Source organism: Branchiostoma floridae, chromosome 4 (assembly GCF_000003815.2).
Source record: "Branchiostoma floridae strain S238N-H82 chromosome 4, Bfl_VNyyK, whole genome shotgun sequence".
In the NCBI taxonomy this organism is placed as follows: domain Eukaryota; kingdom Metazoa; phylum Chordata; class Leptocardii; order Amphioxiformes; family Branchiostomatidae; genus Branchiostoma; species Branchiostoma floridae.
In genome coordinates this window covers 771,145-790,499 of record NC_049982.1, presented here as the reverse complement: position 1 = coordinate 790,499, position 19,355 = coordinate 771,145, and the positions used below count along the sequence as shown (strand labels likewise).

The 19,355-nt window shown below is 45.1% G+C and overlaps 2 protein-coding genes and 1 long non-coding RNA gene across 3 annotated transcripts in view; 2 read left to right on the top strand and 1 right to left on the bottom strand.

Annotated features, from left to right (window-relative positions):
- Positions 1-374, bottom strand: part of LOC118412912 (trichohyalin-like) — a gene marked incomplete in the record, with an annotated part of 4,543 nt that extends 4,169 nt beyond the window's left edge. Inside the window, 2 exon segments of the mRNA XM_035815970.1 lie at positions 91-224; positions 364-374. Coding sequence (XP_035671863.1) covers positions 91-224; positions 364-374 — 145 coding nt within the window.
- A 10,070-nt stretch (positions 375-10,444) lies between these two features.
- LOC118412911 (hemagglutinin/amebocyte aggregation factor-like) overlaps positions 10,445-19,355 on the top strand; it is a 9,364-nt gene continuing 453 nt past the window's right edge. The window contains exons 1-4 of the mRNA XM_035815969.1: positions 10,445-10,583; positions 10,643-10,845; positions 11,222-11,253; positions 18,335-18,448. Coding sequence (XP_035671862.1) covers positions 10,445-10,583; positions 10,643-10,845; positions 11,222-11,253; positions 18,335-18,448 — 488 coding nt within the window. The remainder of the gene's footprint in view (positions 10,584-10,642; positions 10,846-11,221; positions 11,254-18,334; positions 18,449-19,355) is intronic.
- Positions 12,396-12,862, top strand: LOC118414694. The gene is made up of 2 exons (XR_004831008.1): positions 12,396-12,507; positions 12,669-12,862. It is a non-coding gene; the product is annotated as an uncharacterized LOC118414694 (long non-coding RNA).

Here is a 19,355-nt window from a genome sequence, read left to right as displayed (position 1 = left end):
ACAGTGCATGGTGCTACCGCGAAATTAAAACCTCCACGGAAAGTCCTTTTTCCCGCTACCGCGAACATAAATGCATTTACGGTATCTCACCGTCGAAGTCGGAGTTTTGGAACATTTCCCGCAGCGCCTCCTTGTTCTTCATCTGGTCGAAATCCTGGCTGAACCTGTCGAACTTGTCGTACATGGCCGCCACGCTTTCCGGGACGACGACCAGCAGGGCTTTCCTGGTGAAGAAACGAAGATGTGTGAGAACAAGGAGCTTTCATTAAAACTCCTTGGTGAGAACTTGTGGTACATCGCTGAAACGCTTCCCGGCACGATTTCCTGGGGACGAAACGAAGAAGGGTGAGTGGTACATGGTACTTGTGGTACATGGCCGCCACGCTTTCGGCACCACGGCCAGGAGAGTTTTCCTGGGGGAGAAACGGAGAGGGGTGAGAACTTGTCGTACATGGCCGCCACGCTTTCCGGGACTACAGCCAGGAGGGTTTTCCTGGGGAAGAAACAAAGAAGGCTGAGAACTTGTCGTACATGGCCGCCACGCTTTCCGGGACGACGGCCAGGAGAGTTTTCCTGGGGAAGAAACAAAGAGGGATGAGAACTTGTCGTACATGGCCGCCACGCTTTCCGGGACCACGGCCAGGAAGGTTTTCCTGGGGAAGAAACAAAGAGGGGTGAGAACTTGTCGTACATGGCCGCCACGCTTTCCGGCACCACGGCCAGGAAGGTTTTCCTGGGGAAGAAACAAAGAGGGGTGAGAACTTGTGGTACATCGCCGCCACGCTTTCCGGTACCACGGCCAGGAGAGTTTTCCTGGGGAGGAACGAAGAGGGATGAGAACTTGTCGTACATTGCCGCGACGCTTTCCAGGACCACGGCCAGGAGGGTTTTCCTGGGGAAGAAACAAAGAGGGGTGAGAACTTGTCGTACATTGCCGCGACGCTTTCCGAGACCACGGCCAGGAGGGTTTTCCTGGGGAAGAAACAAAGAGGGGTGAGAACTTGTCGTACATTGCCGCGACACTTTCCGGGACTACAGCTAGCAGGGTTTTCCTGGGGAAGAAACGGAGAGGGATGAGAACTTGTCGTACATCGCCGCTAATCTCCAAGCAGATTCCTCCGTGGCAAGACGGTAACATAAGCTGGGGAAGGACTTTAGCCGGCAGAGGAGTAAAATTGGCCACGCGTGCGCATCGCCACCACGCTTTCCGGGACGACGACCAGCAGGGCTTTCCTGGTGAAGAAACGAAAAGGGGTGAGAACAAGGAGCTTTCATGAAAACTCCTTGGTGAGAATTTGTGCATGGTACATCGCTGAGGCGCTTCCCGGCATGATTCCGGAAGAAACGGATATGGGTGAGAACTGGTGGTACGTCGCCGCGACCCTTGATAGATACTCGTATTGGTGCAGAAAGAAAACCGTAACAATATACGATCTAGTGGTAAGATTTGGTAATGTCATCTTGCGATCTTACATCACTAATGATAAATGCCGGCGCCGTGCCGTAAAAAGCGCTGATATTTGTGTCATCTGTTCAATCTAACTGACCACTTAGATTTCATGATGAAGTAATTTTTCTTGCCCCAACGTTTCTTTTTTTTTCGCACGCTCCCATCAGTTTGGGGTCACCCCCCCAAAAAAATAGATAGCATTCATATTATCAAATCAATGTGGCCTTAGGCCTAAGATAAAAGTGTCATGCTCGCTCACTTTGTCGTTGCATTCTGAACTTGTTGTGACGACTCTGTCACGGGTTGAGCTTCTATGGCGCTCGCGGGCGATTTGGTGACGTCAGGGTTCGGCAACGGCGCTTCCGTTGACAGCAGCGCTGCGCCATCTACCGAGATCAGGGCGAAAAGCAGGAAACACGCCACGACAAACACACGCATCTGTGGTTAAAAAAAATAAAACAAAGGTTAATAAGTGAAAATGACAAGCATATGCATCACCATCATCATTAATCATTCTCTGAGGTGCAGCAAGTAAACTTTGACTTCCAGAACATTCTGTCTTTCATCGCTGTGAGAAGTTCCAGGCCCTCTAGACCAGTTTCTTCAAAGTTAGCCTTGGGCGACCAACACGTTTCTTACAGAAAACAGGTATCCAGAACAAGAGTTTTCCGGCTGGCTCTATACTACAAGCCACATGGCCGGCAAGGAGTAGTCGGCGTTGTTTAACAACAGATGCAACATTTGGTAATGACCCATATAGCTGATATTCGTAATGTGTTTCCACCTTGGTGTATCATACTCTACCCTTGACATTCTTGTGTAAGTACCGCATATGCATATGCTATCATATCGCTCTGCCGTACCCTGGGAGCCAGCCAGCTTGGACAGTTTATTCGGTGGCCGAAGACAGTCAGGTCCGCCCGATCTCCTATTAGCGCCCCGGGGAGTTTAAGCCCGATGAGGTCCACCTACTCCTTCAGGCTTAAACTCCCCGGAGCGCTTATGTGAGATCGGCGGGCTGACTGCCTTGGCTCACCGAACAAAACTCGCTAACTACCGGTTCTGGCTGGCTCCCAGGGTAGCTCTGCCGCAGCCCTGCGTCACAATTCAAGCGATTCTTAGATCGGCAGAAGCTCGCCAGATTTCAAAGTCGTCCGAGCGCCGACCATATTTCTCTCTGTTACAAATCGGACACTTCTCGGTATACCATTCTGGAAAGTTTATGATATGATAAGTTATTGTTCTTTTTGTCTTTCGGTGCACAGCTGACATTTAAATCACAACCAACGAGCTGCTATATATAAAAATCGCCAGGGCGTCGGCGTCGGCTCTAATTGGGCTAAAAATGCCCATTATATATTTTTTCCATTTGTATTAATTCCTATCGTTCTTGTTTGAATAATTCAGTTACTATTGTTTGTGATACATCAATTCGTGTAATGATCTTGTTTTACATCATTTTGCTATATACTTCAGTCCATATATTTCTTATGTTAGTAATCTGTACCCTCCTTTATCTTTTACCTTTCTGTTGGATCCGTGGTTTATGTTTTGTCTATGTTCTTATGTTTTATTTATGTGAATTGTACATTTATATTTGAAATGCAATGAAAAAACATTTAAAGAATGACCATTTGGAGCTCATCAACAAGTCGGCCGAACTTAGTTCTTGAATTATTACATGTGGCGGGGGTCTTGCAATTAAGCCGTTATTCTTCACGGATCAACATCTTTGCCTCAACTTTCTACTCCAACCTGTTCCACGTTTTTCAAAGTCGTAAAATCATTTTCACGGGTGACTTCAACTTCCAAGAACTCAGCATTAAGAAGTTAGAATAACATCCTTCTCATTGAAAATATTTTTTACCAGGAAGTGGCTTTCATTCACAAAAAACTTAAAGCTTATTTGTTCTCAAAACTGTCAAAAAGATTATTTTCATTTGTTTGTGACAACAGACTGAACAGGATACGAGTAACCGAGAGCAACAGGGTATCATTTTTTTTGCCTCAAACAATGTAAATGGATGAAATCTAAGTTTGTAGTTCTTTTGTTCTCTGTCGGTTTTCTCTCAAAACCACCACGAAAATTTTTATTTCTCATGTGTGGTTTTCTATACCCGCATACCCCAAAACCACGGCGGCCGCTCACGATTCTCCATATCGCGAAATTAAATCACGCACAGTAATACATGCAACCATCATTGTCATAGCACAGACATTAACATGCACATGCAGACAAACAAGATCAAACAAGTTATAATTAGACCATTACATGTGTCATCCCAGAGGGTCAGCATGGGGGTCTTGGCAACACTTAACGGAAAGTTGACAAGCATTCCCGTGCGCACTGTGCTAGATTCTGGTATCTGCTATTATGCAACGTATCGGTTGTAATTTTTAGACAATAAGGCGTTCGACTACGTAAATGCTAACCTTTCCGCGGAAAGACTCTCATTGGTTTAAAAAAAATCACCTTTTGCCTAATTCTACGATCCATAACCCCTTCGGAAGGCCTGGTTGAATACTTTGATACTTGAATACCTAGTATTAATTTGCATTCTACATCTCAACCGATTAGTAGATTTAAATAGATAAATGAGAAGCTCAGACCGAAACTTAGACTTACTGTTTGTTTATGTAAGTCTTTTTTTCGTGGCATTAGTTTGCAAGGGCTACATGCAGACACTCCGTCTAATAAAGATGCTAGAGCACGTCTCACCCCCCGCGGCGATTGCACACCCATCCCACTAGTGACAAACTCGCTGCGACCGTGTTGCGACCGAGCTGCGAACGTGCTGCGTCCGAGATAGGAACGTGCTGTGACCGAGCTGTGGACGTGCTGTGAACGAGAGGCGAACGTGCAGCGACCGTGCTGCGACCGAGCTCCGACTGTGTTGTGACCGTAGCCTCCACCAGGCCTGCCTAGTCTCTACCAGACTGACTACGCTGACTATGATACAGAAAGAATAATTTTTCAGGAGAGTTTTGCTACCAGAGGAGATGGCCGGCCGCACAGTCTTAGCGTGTACTGACTTGGCTGGCCTATTTCCCATTTTTTGCCGAATTCTACGATCCCCGCACCCCCGTAGGAAGGCCTGGTGGAGGCTATGACATTTCTACGGGGGTACAGATCGTTAAATTCGGCAAAAGAAGAAAAGTTGGCCAGGAAAGTCAGTCCATACTAGGATAATATCCCCCCTCTAATGAATCCTTATGTTAGTCAAACCCCCCTGGCAAACTTTTGTCCCTATAGCCGGCGTAGATAGTCCGGTATAGGCCACTGCGACCCAGCGATCTGACACAGCGCTCAACGAATTTCGCAGAAGGAAAAAAACAAGGATTTTTTTACACTTAGTATGATTTTGTGGGTATACTCATACATGATTTTGCACCATATCCCGTTTACTAAGTCAAGAATTGCACAATCCGATTTATTAGGTCACAACCTTACAGTAGTGGTAGAACAGGTTTGTGTGCGGGGGACTGACTGGCGATTGTTGGCCGCCATTACTAAAATCTTAAAACTTAATTCGAGGGCTTCATTGTCGTTGCTATTTTGTTCTGTCTGAGACAATATCTTGAATTTTACAGGCTGCTTTGGTAAGATAAGCGTTCACCAAACTTTCATTTTAAACCCAAATCGCCGGAGAAAGTGATCCTTCGGACCCTTTCACTTTTCATACCCCCGCAATAGCCGGAACCATATTCATAAACATTCTATCAGCGTCACATTTACAGATTAGAAAACAAAGGATAAGAAATCAAGTCTTAAGACGTTAATGTGGGGATCTTTAAGATCTAAGAACACTCACAAGGAAGTCGCCAACTGCTCGTGGTGTCAGATTAAACACCCGGAAAAAAGGGGAAGTAAAATTTGCTTCGTCGACCGTGACAACTCGGGTTTAGCGGACATTTTTACAATCTACCTTTGCAATCTACTGTTAGAAATCTGCGCTTCAGCTATGTACATTGACTTGTTGTTGTTGTCAATTGAATAAAAGGGTTCCTCGATCTATTTATTAAGATTTTTGTCCGATGGATTGTTTGTGATGGTATACACTAGAGGTATGGACACAGGGATATCACTGAGTAACAATTCAACCAAAATCTTCACTTTGACATGTCCAGAACTCGAACCGCAGGGATAGAGAGGTTGGATTACCAACAAGGCAGTTTTTACTACCTCTGTGGCACTTGGAAGAAAGTTTGTGGTATTTTGAAAAGCACGTCACCCGAACTACGCAGCACGTTTCGGTAAAATGTACGACACATTCACGTATTGGCACTTCATGTATGCCCTACTGAAGTTAAGACCCTTATCTATTTCCCGTTTAAAAGTGTAACAATCCTTGAGTTAAAATAACACCTGTTTACTTGCTACGAAGCGACATGTTGTATTTTGTAGGATGAAACGCCACGTTACCTTTGCTGGTGTTCGCTGGGCGACTCACAAGGAAGTTTTGACGGCCGTCCACGGCCTTGATTCGGACGTTTTGTTCGGGCCTGTTGTTTGGTGAGATCACCTTTCTTACCAGGTAAGTTCAACCTGAGCTTGACGCTGATTGGTTAAGGCTTGGGCTGATCCGTCGGTGGTTGCCTACGATGTACGCGGGCTTGTCGCTGATTGGCTGTGGTGCAGACGAGCTCGTCGCTGATTGGCTGCAGTGTTCGCGGGTCAGCACACAATGAAACCCGACACCCGCCAGGCATCACAGCCCCCTTTGTTGGAGAGGTGTGACGTATGAGGAAACAAAATATCGGGTGTCATCGGAACAACAATATATCTGCACGCAGGTTACGTGGATCAAACATGTTCTCGTCTTTCTTTTATTTTTGTTTTCAGTACTCTTAGTTTGCTGTTGGTAACGTTATACTAGAATTTTGTTTTCAAGCTACACTGTTTGGTAGGACAGGGTTTGCTGTTGATTGAAATTCTTAAACACTTGTCAAAGTCGACTACAGTGAAACCTGTACTAATGACAACACTGCATAAGCGCCAGTTGGCCATTCTGGCCATTTTTTGGTGGCCCGGTCCTAGCTATCATGTTCAACTTAATCCAAGCATTAACGATCCCTGGGTAAGTTGAAATCCGAATTCCGATCACGAAGCAGAATAGAGGAAGAATGCCACTTTGCAATAAAATGCAATAAAATGTAGATTATATATCAAAGGGATGAATGAAATGGATAGGCTTGTACAAAACCCTTTTTCCCATTTCATACACCGTAGCCGTTTGAAACATTCATATACATAATGCAACTAGGCAAACCTTCCATCGCAAAACGTATTTGTACTTTATCTTCTACTAGAACTAAAAGGCTAGGAGAAGTTGAATTTATCTAATGACAGTTATTTTTACGTTGTATCTTTTAAGTCTGTTTAACATGTTTTGTTGTGATCTGTATGTGATCTGTATGTACCCATAGTGGGGCCGGATTTCCATGCTACAGAAATCGGCCTCTGAAAGTTTATGAATAATGATCTTTATTTGCACGTTCTTGCACACATGGGCTAAATGCAGCAGTCATACTGTTACACATGCTTAGTTGTAGCGTTGCAAGTGAACAATTGGTGAAACAGAACACCTAAAGCTATGCTACCACTAAATCTATAATTGATATCTCTTCCCTCTTCTTAAGCAAGTGTTAACGAATTTACAAAGTTTCCTGAGAATGTCATTGCATATTCAAAGAATTCGTCTTTTGCCAACTGTTAAGAGCGTGTACCTACATTCGGGGCGCTGATGAAAGAATTAATGACTATTCATAAGCCGGGACTTTTGGTGCGAGGTTTCTTTCCGAGAAAAAGTCCTGAGCACGAATCCCCGGCCATTCACCGCAGGTGTGGCGGGCTCGCTTTGTGACTCGCTGACCTGACAATAACAGTATAATGGGCCTACGAGAGCCTGTGTTTTACTCTCCAAGCAGAGGTTGCGTGGTGGCGAAGATTGTGACCTTTTTGTTTGCACCATATTTCCCGTTTGTGTCCTCACGTACTCCCCAAATGATGCCATTATAGGCAGTGCGGACCGGAAAACATGATGAAAAGGGCACAATCTTCCCCACGAACCTCTGCTTGGAGAGTTGTTTGTTTGTGACTCGCTGGCCTGACGGTAATAGTGTCTTCAGGCGCCCGTGTTGGTGCGTTATGCTAAATGCACTCTACATGTAATAGTTTATGGGGATTGCGAACAGAAAACGGTGTGTATGATAAAAAGGGCACAGTCGACGTCTTCCCCACCGACGCCTGCTTGAAAAGCACCGAAACACAGAGGTCGGTGGGGAGTGCGGACAGAAAACGGGACAAAGGAAAACCAGAGCAAGCCGCTAGGGGGCCCAAACATACAACACTTCTTCCTTACACCACAAGCTATCTTCAACCAAAACATCAAGACCATCGCATGTCCAGGTCAAAGATACAAAAAAATCGAAGTTATGCTGCAGTACCACCAGGGGGCCCCAAATCGACCCTGACCTTCATCTTTCCACCTACCAAATATCCTTGCAATCCATACAGAGGTTACAAAGTTATGGTGACCACAAATATCCGGAAGCACACACACACAGACACACACACGCACAGACAAGCACACCAACAACTATACCTCCATTTTTCAAGGAGGCAAAAAAAGCATAATGCTCCCCATTAACCTCTGCTTGGAGAGTTTGCTCCATGTTATGTGACGTTCTGAATTATTTCGGGAGCATAACGTAATGTCTCTGTGTGCTAATTGTGGTGGGAGGGGCATCGTGACACTTGACCTAGTACAGTAATTAGAGGTCATTGACCCTGGAGAATCAGAGGAAACTATATTCTCCAAGCAGAGGTTTCGTTATGTGTGTATTTAGTTCCTTTCCGTGCATGGGGTGGCGCCCATCTCCGTTTCTGTAGCCTTGGGCCACACAATGTTGTGTTTTGTTTTTTTTTTAATTTGCTTTTGGGTAGACAAATACAATGTGGCACTGCACTCAAGTTTTAGTACCGCAAAACATGTGTACAGTTACTACAATAGGGGGCTGGTCCACTGGCAGTTATGTATGTTTGTGTGTGTGTGTGCCTGTGTGTGCCTGTGTGTGTGTGTGCGTGTGTGTCTGTGTCTGTCTGTGTGTGTGTGTGTATGTGTGTGTGTCTGTGTGTGTTTGTGTGTGTGTGTCTGTGTTTGTGTGTGTGTGTGTGTGCGTTTGTGTGTGTGTGTGTGTGCGTTTGTCTGTCTGTGTGTGTGTGTGTGTGTGTGTGTGTGTGTGTGTGTGTGTGTGTGTGTGTGTGTGTTTTTGTGTTTGTGTGATTTCCTTTTCGTGAGGATCGTTTTGTCTTACCTCGCCCGCGTGCAAGAAAGTGGCACCACAACACACGCGCCGATCTACAAGGGTCATCTCAGTGTGTCTACATCCCGGCGGTCATCAATCTTTGAGGAAGCAATCAACGTCTAGGTAATGCAACTGGTCAGGAATTTACTTCCTTGTAGAAACAAAAGGAAGATGAACCATTTGAAGAAAAGATAAGATAATTTACTTTGAATGCCGTCCTGAAAAGTGTCGAGGAGTAATCTATATCCATTGCTTCTAACAAATGGGTTTTAAGGAGTATCAATATCATGATTCAAATTGCAATATGTTCAAATTATTGCAGCTATTTTCAAATGTTGCAACGTCTGTCGACTTGGTATCCCTGAATGTCCGTTTTTTTTGTCAAACAACAGATATAGGTTTCCCCTCGGATAAAGGTGAACTAGCGTTAAATCCATGTTTAGACGATTTCTTTCACGCTTTTACTCAGTGCAAGGCCGACCAGTGGCGTGTTGTTGGCACTGAAGGTTTTACTTTATTACATGAGTAGGACTGGAGCAGCATCTCTTCTCATATAAAAACATCATGACTGAGACAGGCTTGTCACAGGAACTGGGACGGCACAGACAAGAGCCTGCCTGTAGTCATCTCAGTGTGTCCACATCCAGGAGATCAGTTTTGAAGAAGCAATCGACGTCCAGCTAAAGCAACTTTTCAGGAATTTGCTTCCTTGAAGAGACAAAAGGAAGATTTGAAATAAGATCAGATAATTTGCCCTGAATATCGTCCTCAAAAGAAGGGGAATAAAATGGGTCCAGAAAAAAAAGAAGCCACACATAAATCCATGTATGAATGCTGTCTGAAATGCCTGACCGTTACTAAGGCCCAGTTGACACAAGGCACGTTAAACGACGTACGTCGTTTGTCCTAGGACAGTGGCCTAGGACAGATTTCGTTTTCGACGTGCGGCGCATGTCCTAGGCGCTTTTTCCCCGTTGCCACAGCGCGTTGTTTTCGTATTTACACCGGCAAAAAATGTCCTAGGACACGCGTCGAACGTCGGTCCTAGGACATGCGTCGAACCTCGGTCCTAGGACACGCGCCGCTCGTCGAACGTCGGTCCTAGGACACGCGCCGCGCGTCGAACGTCGGTACTAGGACACGCGCCGTGCGTCGAACGTCGGTACTAGGACACGCGCCGTGCGTCGAACGTCGGTACTAGGACACGCGCCGTGCGTCGAACGTCGGTCATAGGACACGCGCCGTGCGTCGAACGTCGGTCATAGGACACGCGCCGCGCGTCGAACGTCGGTACTAGGACACGCGCCGTGCGTCGAACGTCGGTCATAGGACACGCGCCGTGCGTCGAACGTCGGTCATAGGACACGCGCCGCTTCGTGTTAACCGGGCCTATGACTTATCCAGTTGCTCGGGTAACTTTTGTAGCGAGAGTCAGTTATGTTATGAAGTACATGTGGCTCACAAAGAGGTCTAGCGCCCGGGGCGTTTGTCATAGGAAGTGGGACAAGACACGCGCCTACCTGTGGTCATCTCAGTGTGTCTTCATCCGCGCGGTCAGTCTTTGAGGAAGTAACCGACGTCCAGATGATGCAACTGGTCAGGAATTTTCTTCCTTGTGGAAACAAAAGGGACGTTATTTAGAAGGGTATAAAACGGTGTTGTCGCGTCTGTGGTCACTTACACAAGATGGCGTCGGCACGAGCGTTGATCCTCACCGCGGTTCTCCTGGCCTGCCTGCTAGCAGGTCCCACGGACGGCTGGTTCCGCCGCCGCCGCCGTCGCCGCTGCCCGGCGCACACATCTGCCCTTCCCGGCGCCATCAACAGCTGGGACCAGACCTTTACCTTCCAGTGTTCCGGAAACCAGGCCATCTACCATGTCCAGAGTGTCCACTGCAACACGGCCGAGGACCGCGTGTGGCAGTTCGAGTGCAGGTCCGTTCGGGGCTTTCTTACTTCAACTGGCACTACTGGTCGCCCTGGATCAACACCTTTGACCACTACATGAACTACGCCTGTCCGTTCAACGGCGTCGTCACCGGCTTCCAGAGCGAGCATTCCAACAGCCACGAGGATCGCCGCTGGAAGGTAAGTTGATTGCACATGACAACACTCTATCAATGGCGTTTGAACCAAACTTCAGTTTTTTTGCCAACACCTTTCAGCTGTGCCTAAATATACGTGTTTTTTTTTTTTTTAATTTTGTCTTGCGTTACTCTAGGCACCCGGTTACAACAAAGAAAATAAAAATAACTTGAAAAACAAACTTACATTTGTCCTACTTTTCCGCCAAGCGCTCAACTAAAAATAAAGGGTAGTCTGTGGTCCACTGTTCATAGTGCTTGACGTCGGAATTTAAACGTGAAAAAAACCTGTAAGATCACCTGTCTCCTCTGTCACCACCAGTGAATTTGAACAGCTCTTCATTGGGCTAAACCAGATCGATATCATTTCCCTTTGACAGGTGAGGTGCTCCGTCAAGTGGGGAATGACAACCTATCTTTCCTGCGCTGTGATTGGCGATGCCTATATTAGGCGAAGACCCAATCCCATATAAAGGCAGGATAGACTATTCACATGCAGTTTGACGGACTCATCCCCACAGCCGGTTCGTCGACGCCATGGCTACGGAAACACAGAAGATCCACAGAAAGACCGCCAGCAGGTTTTCGGGGTGTAGAAGAGAGACCGAGTATTTACCTCGTTTGCGTTTACAGGGAGTATAGAATTCGAAGATTGCCCTTTTAGTGTCATGAAGATTTCGTATTTTATTTTGCTTTGTGAAACTGCGAGAAGTTGTTGCTGCGTAGGGACGAATGTGAGTTGTCTGCGTTTTGCACGTGTATCGCTCTTTGTCATGCTGAGGTCCGTTCTTCTCGCAGACACTGGCGTGCCGGGCATTGTGTATGGGTTATGGAAGAAAGCATGCCTCACTGCGAGAATAGACGCTTATTTTGGGCGTTTGTTAGACATCACAGGTATATGCAGTACTGTCTGAAAGGACGTTGACGGAGAAGGCAAGTCACATCGCCGGCACGGCCGACCCCAGCATGACTGACGCAGCAGCCTTGTGAATGAGCCGGACGTTCCATAGCAGAGCACCAGTAACACTGTTTTTTTGACAGTGAGACTCACCAGGACAAGTCTGCGATATCTACGACCTTCTGGGAACGGGTAGGGAAAATTGCCGACAACAGAGAAGATAGAGTAGTTTCCTACGGGCGTAGGATTTACAAGCCAAGCAGGTACGCAAGGTTTTGAGCTCGCCGCCATTTTTGGCGTCTTGTGGAATTTTCCATTTTGATTTGTCTTCCTACGTTGGCTGTTTTTTTCTAGTGGATCCCTCGGCTGTTTTCTTTCTTGTTTCTTTATGATTTTATTTTCCTGTTTTCCCCTTTTGTATTATTATGGTGTGTTTTGTTGGTCAGCAACTATTCTGTCGTTCATTTCGTTTAGCGACTCGTAATTTGCATATGTTTGCGCATCGCACATGTTTCGCGTGCGCAGGTGTGAGTGATTCTATTTGGTAAAATAGGCTTGGTATAATTAATTTTGTGTTGTCTCATTTGAGTTAGGTATGTTGATACAGCTGAGCCACCGCTAGGGCTGCCGTTTACCCCGTCTTTTCGCCATATGAGCCTTTATGAAGCGGTACAACGTTGTTCCAGTTTCCGCACGCTCGGAGCAGAGCCCGACCTTTTTTATCAAGAAAGAGTCGGAGGCTTCAACTTATCACTGGTAGCTCTATGGGTGAGTTACGTTGTTTGAAAGGCTTTAGACAGTATTTGGTATAGTTTTTTGTCTGCCTATCACGTTTGTTGTTGTTGTTGTGGAAGGAGTCGAACGTATTGCCTTATTTTACGTATTTTCCTTTGTTTTTTTCTGTATATTTGCTTTGTTTAATTTTGAAGTTAGGTTCGGCGATTCTGGGCATTGCATTTTGTGGACCAGCCAGCATTCAGCAACCCGAAAAGCTGAGGGACCAGGCCTCAAGATGCTCGTCAGGTCGGCAGACAACCTCGAGTTTGTAGCGAGATTTCAGGTGATTTGATTTTTGTTTATGAGCCGATTTGCTTTTTGTTGGGTTTCTCGCTTGACAGGTTCTTGGACAACCCTAGGTAGAAAAAAAAAGTGTTTGCAGTTTTTTGTCTGGTTGGTGTCATGCAATAGTTTGTTGGACAATTGAACTGTTGGACAGTTTTTTGTTTGCTGTTGTCGTACGACATGCTGTAAACAACCCCAGAGAGATAACAAGACTGCTGGAAAGTTTTGTTGTTGTTGTCATGCGACAGGTTGTTGGACAACCCCAGGTAAGTAACAAGACTGTTGGACAGTTTTGTTTGTAGTTGTCATGCGACAGGTTGTTGGACAACCCAGGTAAGTAACAAGACTGTTGGACAGTTTTGTTTGTAGTTGTCATGCGACAGGTTGTTGGACAACCCCAGGTAAGTGTACAAGACTATTGGATAGTTTTGTTTGTGGATGGACGACGGGTTGTGGGATAGCACCAGGCAGGTAACAGGACTGTTGGACAGTTTTGTTTGTTGATGTACGACAGGTTGTGGGACAACACCAGGCAAGTAACAAGACTGTTGGACAGTTTGATTTGTTGATGTACGACAGGCTGTGGGACGGCACCAGGCAAGTAACAGGACTGTTGGACAGTTTGTTTTGTTGATGTATACGATAGGCTGTGGGACAGCACCAGGCAAGTAACAGGACTGTTGGACAGTTTTGTTTGTTGATGTACGACAGGCTGTGGGACAGCACCAGGCAGGTAACAGGACTGTTGGACAGTTTGGTTAACTTTGTTGATGTACGACAGGCTGTGGGACAGCACCAGGCAGGTAACAAGACTGTTGGACAGTTTGGTTTGTTGATGTACGACAGGTTGTGGGACAACACCAGGCAAGTAACAAGACTGTTGGACAGTTTGATTTGTTGATGTACGACAGGCTGTGGGACGGCACCAGGCAAGTAACAGGACTGTTGGACAGTTTGGTTTGTTGATGTATACGATAGGCTGTGGGACAGCACCAGGCAAGTAACAGGACTGTTGGACAGTTTTGTTTGTTGATGTACGACAGGCTGTGGGACAGCACCAGGCAGGTAACAGGACTGTTGGACAGTTTGGTTTGTTGATGTACGACAGGCTGTGGGACAGCACCAGGCAGGTAACAAGACTGTTGGACAGTTTTGTTTGTTGATGTACGACAGGCTGTGGGACGGCACCAGGCAAGTAACAGGACTGTCGGACAGTTTGTTTGTTGATGTACGACAGGTTGTGGGACAACACCAGGCAAGTAACAGGACTGTTGGGCAGTTTGGTTCGTTGATGTACGACAAGCTGTGGGACAGCACCAGGCAAGTAACAGGACTGTTGGACAGTTTGGTTCGTTGATGTACGATACGCTGTGGGACAGCACCAGGCAGGTAACAAGGCTGTTGAACAGTTTGGTTTGTTGATGTACGGCGGGTTGTGGGACAGCACCAACCAGGTAACAAGACTGTTGGACAGTTTGGTTGGTTGATGTACGACAAGCTGTGGGACAGCACCAACCAGGTAACAAGACTGTTGGACAGTTTGGTTGGTTGATGTACGACAAGCTGTGGGACAGCACCAGGCAAGTAACAAGACTGTTGGACAGTTTGGTTTGTTGTCGTGCGACAGGCTGTGGGACAGCACCAGGCAGGTAACAGGACTGTTGGACAGTTTGGTTTGTTGTCGTGCGACAGGCAGTGAGACAACGCCAGGTAGAGTAACAACAGTGTACGACAGTTTTTTGTTTGCTGTTGTCGTATGACAGGTTGTTGGACAACCCCGGGTAGGTAACAAGACTGTTGGACAGTTTTGTTTGTTGTTGTCGTGCGACAGGTTGGTTAGACAACCCCAGAGAAGTAAAAAGGCTGCTCTACAGTTTTGTGACGCTGTGCTGTCGTACGACAGATTGTTGAGCAACTCCAGGAAGCCAACAAGACTGTTGGACATTTTTTGTTTGTTGTTGTCGTGCGACAGGTTGTTAGACAACCCCAGAGAAGTAAAAAGGCTGTTAGACAGTTTTGTGGGTTGTCGTACGATAGATTGTTTAGCAACCCCAGGTAAGCAGCAAAACTGTTCGACATTTTTGTTTGTTGTTGTCGTGTGACAGGTTGTTAGACAACCTCAGAGAATTAAAAAGGCTGTTAGATAGCTTTGTGTGTTGTTGTACGACAGATTGTTGAGTAACCCCAGGTAGCAGCAAGACTGTTGGAAAGTTTTTGGACTAGAGAAGTAAAGAGACTGTTAGACAGTTTTCTGTTATCGCACGATACATTGTTACAAATTTGTTACCCAGGTGTTAGTGGTTGGTCGCACGACAGGTTGTTTAGACAAGCCTAGGTAGGTAACATGGCTGGCGGACAGTTTTTTATTTTGTTTGTTATGCGACAAGTTGTGGGACAACCACAGGTGGAGTTTAAGACTGAAGGACAATTTTTGTGTGCTATGGAGCCGTACTATTAGTTATTGGACAGCTTCAGGCTGATAACAGGACTTGGTTTTCGTTCGGTTTGTTACTTGACAAGTCGAGGGACAACTCTAGGCTGATATAGTTGGTCGTGCGACAGGGCAGCCACATGTAGGAAATGAGAATAGTACAGTTTGGCTGGCTGACTACGACAGGTTTTGGTTAACTTCGTGATGGTACATACCGAGACTGTCCGATACTTTGGTGAGATTTGTGGCATTGCAGATTGTTGATGGACCCCGTGTAGATAACGAGAACGGCAAGCAGTTTTTAACGCGATTGAGAAAATATCTACAGAAGCACTGAAGTCGAGGCCGACAATTGTGAAGATTACGGTGTGCAATGTAGAGAATAGTACGTCGTGGATAGTTTTAGGACGGACAGCACAAGATTAAAAGTTGGCACTTACATACGTATAACTGCAAGGAGTTTGAACTAATTACGAGTATCATTCGTTCGTTTTTCAACACGCTATTGTATCGCTATGATTCTTGGTACACGTACGTTTTCTTTGAAGTACAAGATACAGAGCAACATTGTCGTAGAACATTCGTAACCAACGACGTATTCGTTAGGTGGTACAGGTTTTCAAGAGAAAGGATACCTTCATCCCGAAGGACATGCAATATGATAAATATGTTACAGGAGGCATTCAGTACAACGCGCGTGGGTGTGATGCGAGGGCGTCTGAAAATACCACCTCAAGTTCAGCAACTTAGACCCACCAGCCAGCTGAGAAGTACACGCAGCAAACCATATGGGAGGGCGGTGTGCAGGCAGGGATGGTGGCCAAGCAAAGGGATCAAGAAGTTTAAAACCAGACTTAAAATTCAGAAACAGAGAGACAACAGCCCCAGAATTTTTTACTCTCTCGTACGTTCGAATTGTGACCTGAACTTCCATTTTGCCTTAAAGTAACAGAATATGTTAGAGAGCGTCTGTTAAACGTAAAAAAAAAAAAGAACATCTATACTGTCTTAGAGTTCACTGTAGGGATGACCACTGTATTTGCTTGTTTTTAATTGGAACACATCAACGTCAGAAGTTGTCCAGGAAGTGACATGTTTTTCGTTGTAATGTTGAGAAACAACTAGTTATTAAATCGGTTTGCTGTTTTCGTCTGTCTCCATTTTCTTTACTTGGTAGTACGTTCCAGCGCTTATGGTTTATAAGTAATTTGAAAAGGAGCATGTTTAATATAAAGTGCCATGGATAAATACAGGTTCGTGTATCTTGGGTAGTAATTTGTTGATAACTTGACGAGGCACGAAAGTTAAAAGGCAGCAGTTATTGTGTTGTTTTATCGAAACATTTAGGCCAAAGTCTAATTTTGTTTCGTAGGTAGATCTGACATGTTTAGCTGTAATGAGTCCAAAGATGACGCTATAAAAGTTTCAGGTTAATATAGCCAGTATTAAAAGGTCACTGCTTACTTTCTAACTGTCAGCCTTTATTGGCACACACAGGGTTAAGGCTTATTTATAGAAGACATGAAGGTTTTGCTGCACATAAAATAGAATGTCTTCAATTTATCACATATGCTTTCCAACCTAGACCTAGTAATATAGGGTTGGCTACCCAGCGCAAAACGGCATTGGCCAAAACTGGTTTCGTCAAGTATGTATCAATTCAAGGGTTAGTGGATTTTCCAGAGAGGTTGTTATCAGTGAAAAGCTAGAACAGTAGTGAGGAGGACTCTAACACTTCAATACAGATTTTTTGTTTAGATACAATTATCTCAATGTATGTGACGTAGCTTGGTTTGCTAAACGGCAGTTGAAACAAATATTTGAAACCGAATGTCGACATTTTTTTTTGTTTATACCCGAGTTCTGATAGGGAGAAATGGGATTATATTGGGTATTTATTCTTGCAATATGTCTGGGCCATTTGTGTACGTCGAACTTGGAGAGATCCGTTATACGAAAGTTACATCTGCTGCGATAATAGACCATTGTTACGTACCGTGTCTATTCTATTTATGGGGTTGGAAGTATATTTGGAGTTTGCAACATCTGACAGAGCACACTTCTAGTAGTTTTTAGAAGAGGACCGCCGGCGATGCAAGAAATAAAAAGTATTAGACTGCACATTAGTTTTATTGTAGTTGATTCACTTCCGATAAGCAGGACACGAATAAAAGACTAATGAATGGAGGTTGGGGTAGAAAGGAATAGAGAATGATGGTGTGAAGAACTTGGCGGATGAGAGTGGGAGAAGTAAGGATGAGAGTGGGAGAGAACGATAGAGTCAAGGAAGGTTAAGATGAGATTGGGGATAGTAGGAGGTATGGATATTTATGAACGATGGAGTGAAGGAAAGTTAGGATGAGATTAGGAATAGTAGGAGGTATGCATATGTAAGAAGGAAGAATAGTAGCGCCAATATTGTATAGTGATTGTTATGGTAGGTCTGGACCACCACCCATATAAGTGGTAGAGTCCGCTAGTGGTTACGTGTGGTGCTGGTTGTTTACCATCATGGAACGGTTCCATAAGAAGTTGTCAATAGACTATGTTGAGTATGTTGACTATGCGTCCACTGTCGTCCTTGGCCTTGGGTATACACCGCACGCGTTCCCTATTAGCGTGGAGTCAGCGGTTGGTCTCCTAGAACCCACACACGCACCAAGAAGCTTGGATGCCACGCAACTCAGGTAATGATACTAAAAAGAAGAGGCGCGACGGAAGGCACCACCCCATAGCTTCATATGGATGAGTCAATCACTGCGCAGAAAGAATAGGTAACTATCTTTCCTGCGCTGTGATTGGCGATGCCTATATTAGGCGAAGACCCAATCCCATATAAAGGCAGGATAGACTATTCACATGCAGTTTGACGGACTCATCCGCACAGCCTGGAATCCGTCGAAGACGTGAACATGGGGTAGAAGGAGTGGGACAAGGGAAAAGAGGTAGGCACGATGGAGCGCAGTTTTTCTTTTTCGCCCGCCCACCCACCCACCTACTCAGTCTGGGGAATGTTATATGTATCACATCTTCGCGCGACTCCAGGCACCACCCCATAGCTTCATATGGATGAGTCAATCACTGCGCAGAAAGAATAGGTAACTACAACCACTACTCGTCCCTCTTTGTGAACAACTTGGACGGCAACATGAACTACTACGTTCCCAGCGGCTTCTACATCCGGGGGATGCATGGATACCACGACAATGGCAAAGAGTACACACCTTTTTCGTAGATACCAAGATGGGCACAATTGGTTTATTTATTGAGATACCAATCTAAAAGACGTTTAATTAAGAGGACGTTTGTCCGTTCCAAAGTTGACAAAACCTGAGTAATTCTGAAGATGAAAGGTCTATCTAAAGGCAAAACAAACAAAAGTTCAGAGATCTCAAATCTCCGTGAAATATTCTGATTATGCAAATGATTTTCACATCTGCTTAATCTATGACTGGTTATGTTCACCTTTGATTTACTTACACAGGTCACAGTGTTGACAATCCAATCATTCACTTCATGCACTTAGAAGAATTATGACATTTTCATATTAATCATGCAAATTGTGGGCTTGTTTCCATAATTGATATGCTAATCTTGCAGCCACAAACTACATTATGTCACAAATACTTGAGTCCTATAACGGAAAAAAATGTATGTATAGATTTTCCACATTGGATATGGAAATAATGCCCTAATTTGCATAATTTGAAATTCATTATGTAAATTTTTGCCAAACATACTTGCATACTAAATATCATGGAAATCCGTTATGCTGCTTGGTAGATTTTGACAAAAACGCACCTGTAGTTCCAGAGCAAGCTGCTAGGGGGACCAAACACACATCACTTCTTCCTTATATTACAAGCTCTCTGCCACCAAATAATTCATAGATAACAAAATGCTGTCTCTGTCTGTCTGTCGGTCATTTAAAGGGGGAGTGAAAAACTTAAAATTGAAACACTGATGACAATGATTGTCAAGTTTAGGTTTCGTGATCACCGCACCAGGAGGTAGCATACATATTCCGCAATGACTATGGTCGCCTGGATTTTTCGAAAATGTGGGTGATATATGTCAAGAAGAGATAGATACGTCAGTGTTCTCAAATTAGAAACAGCACAGA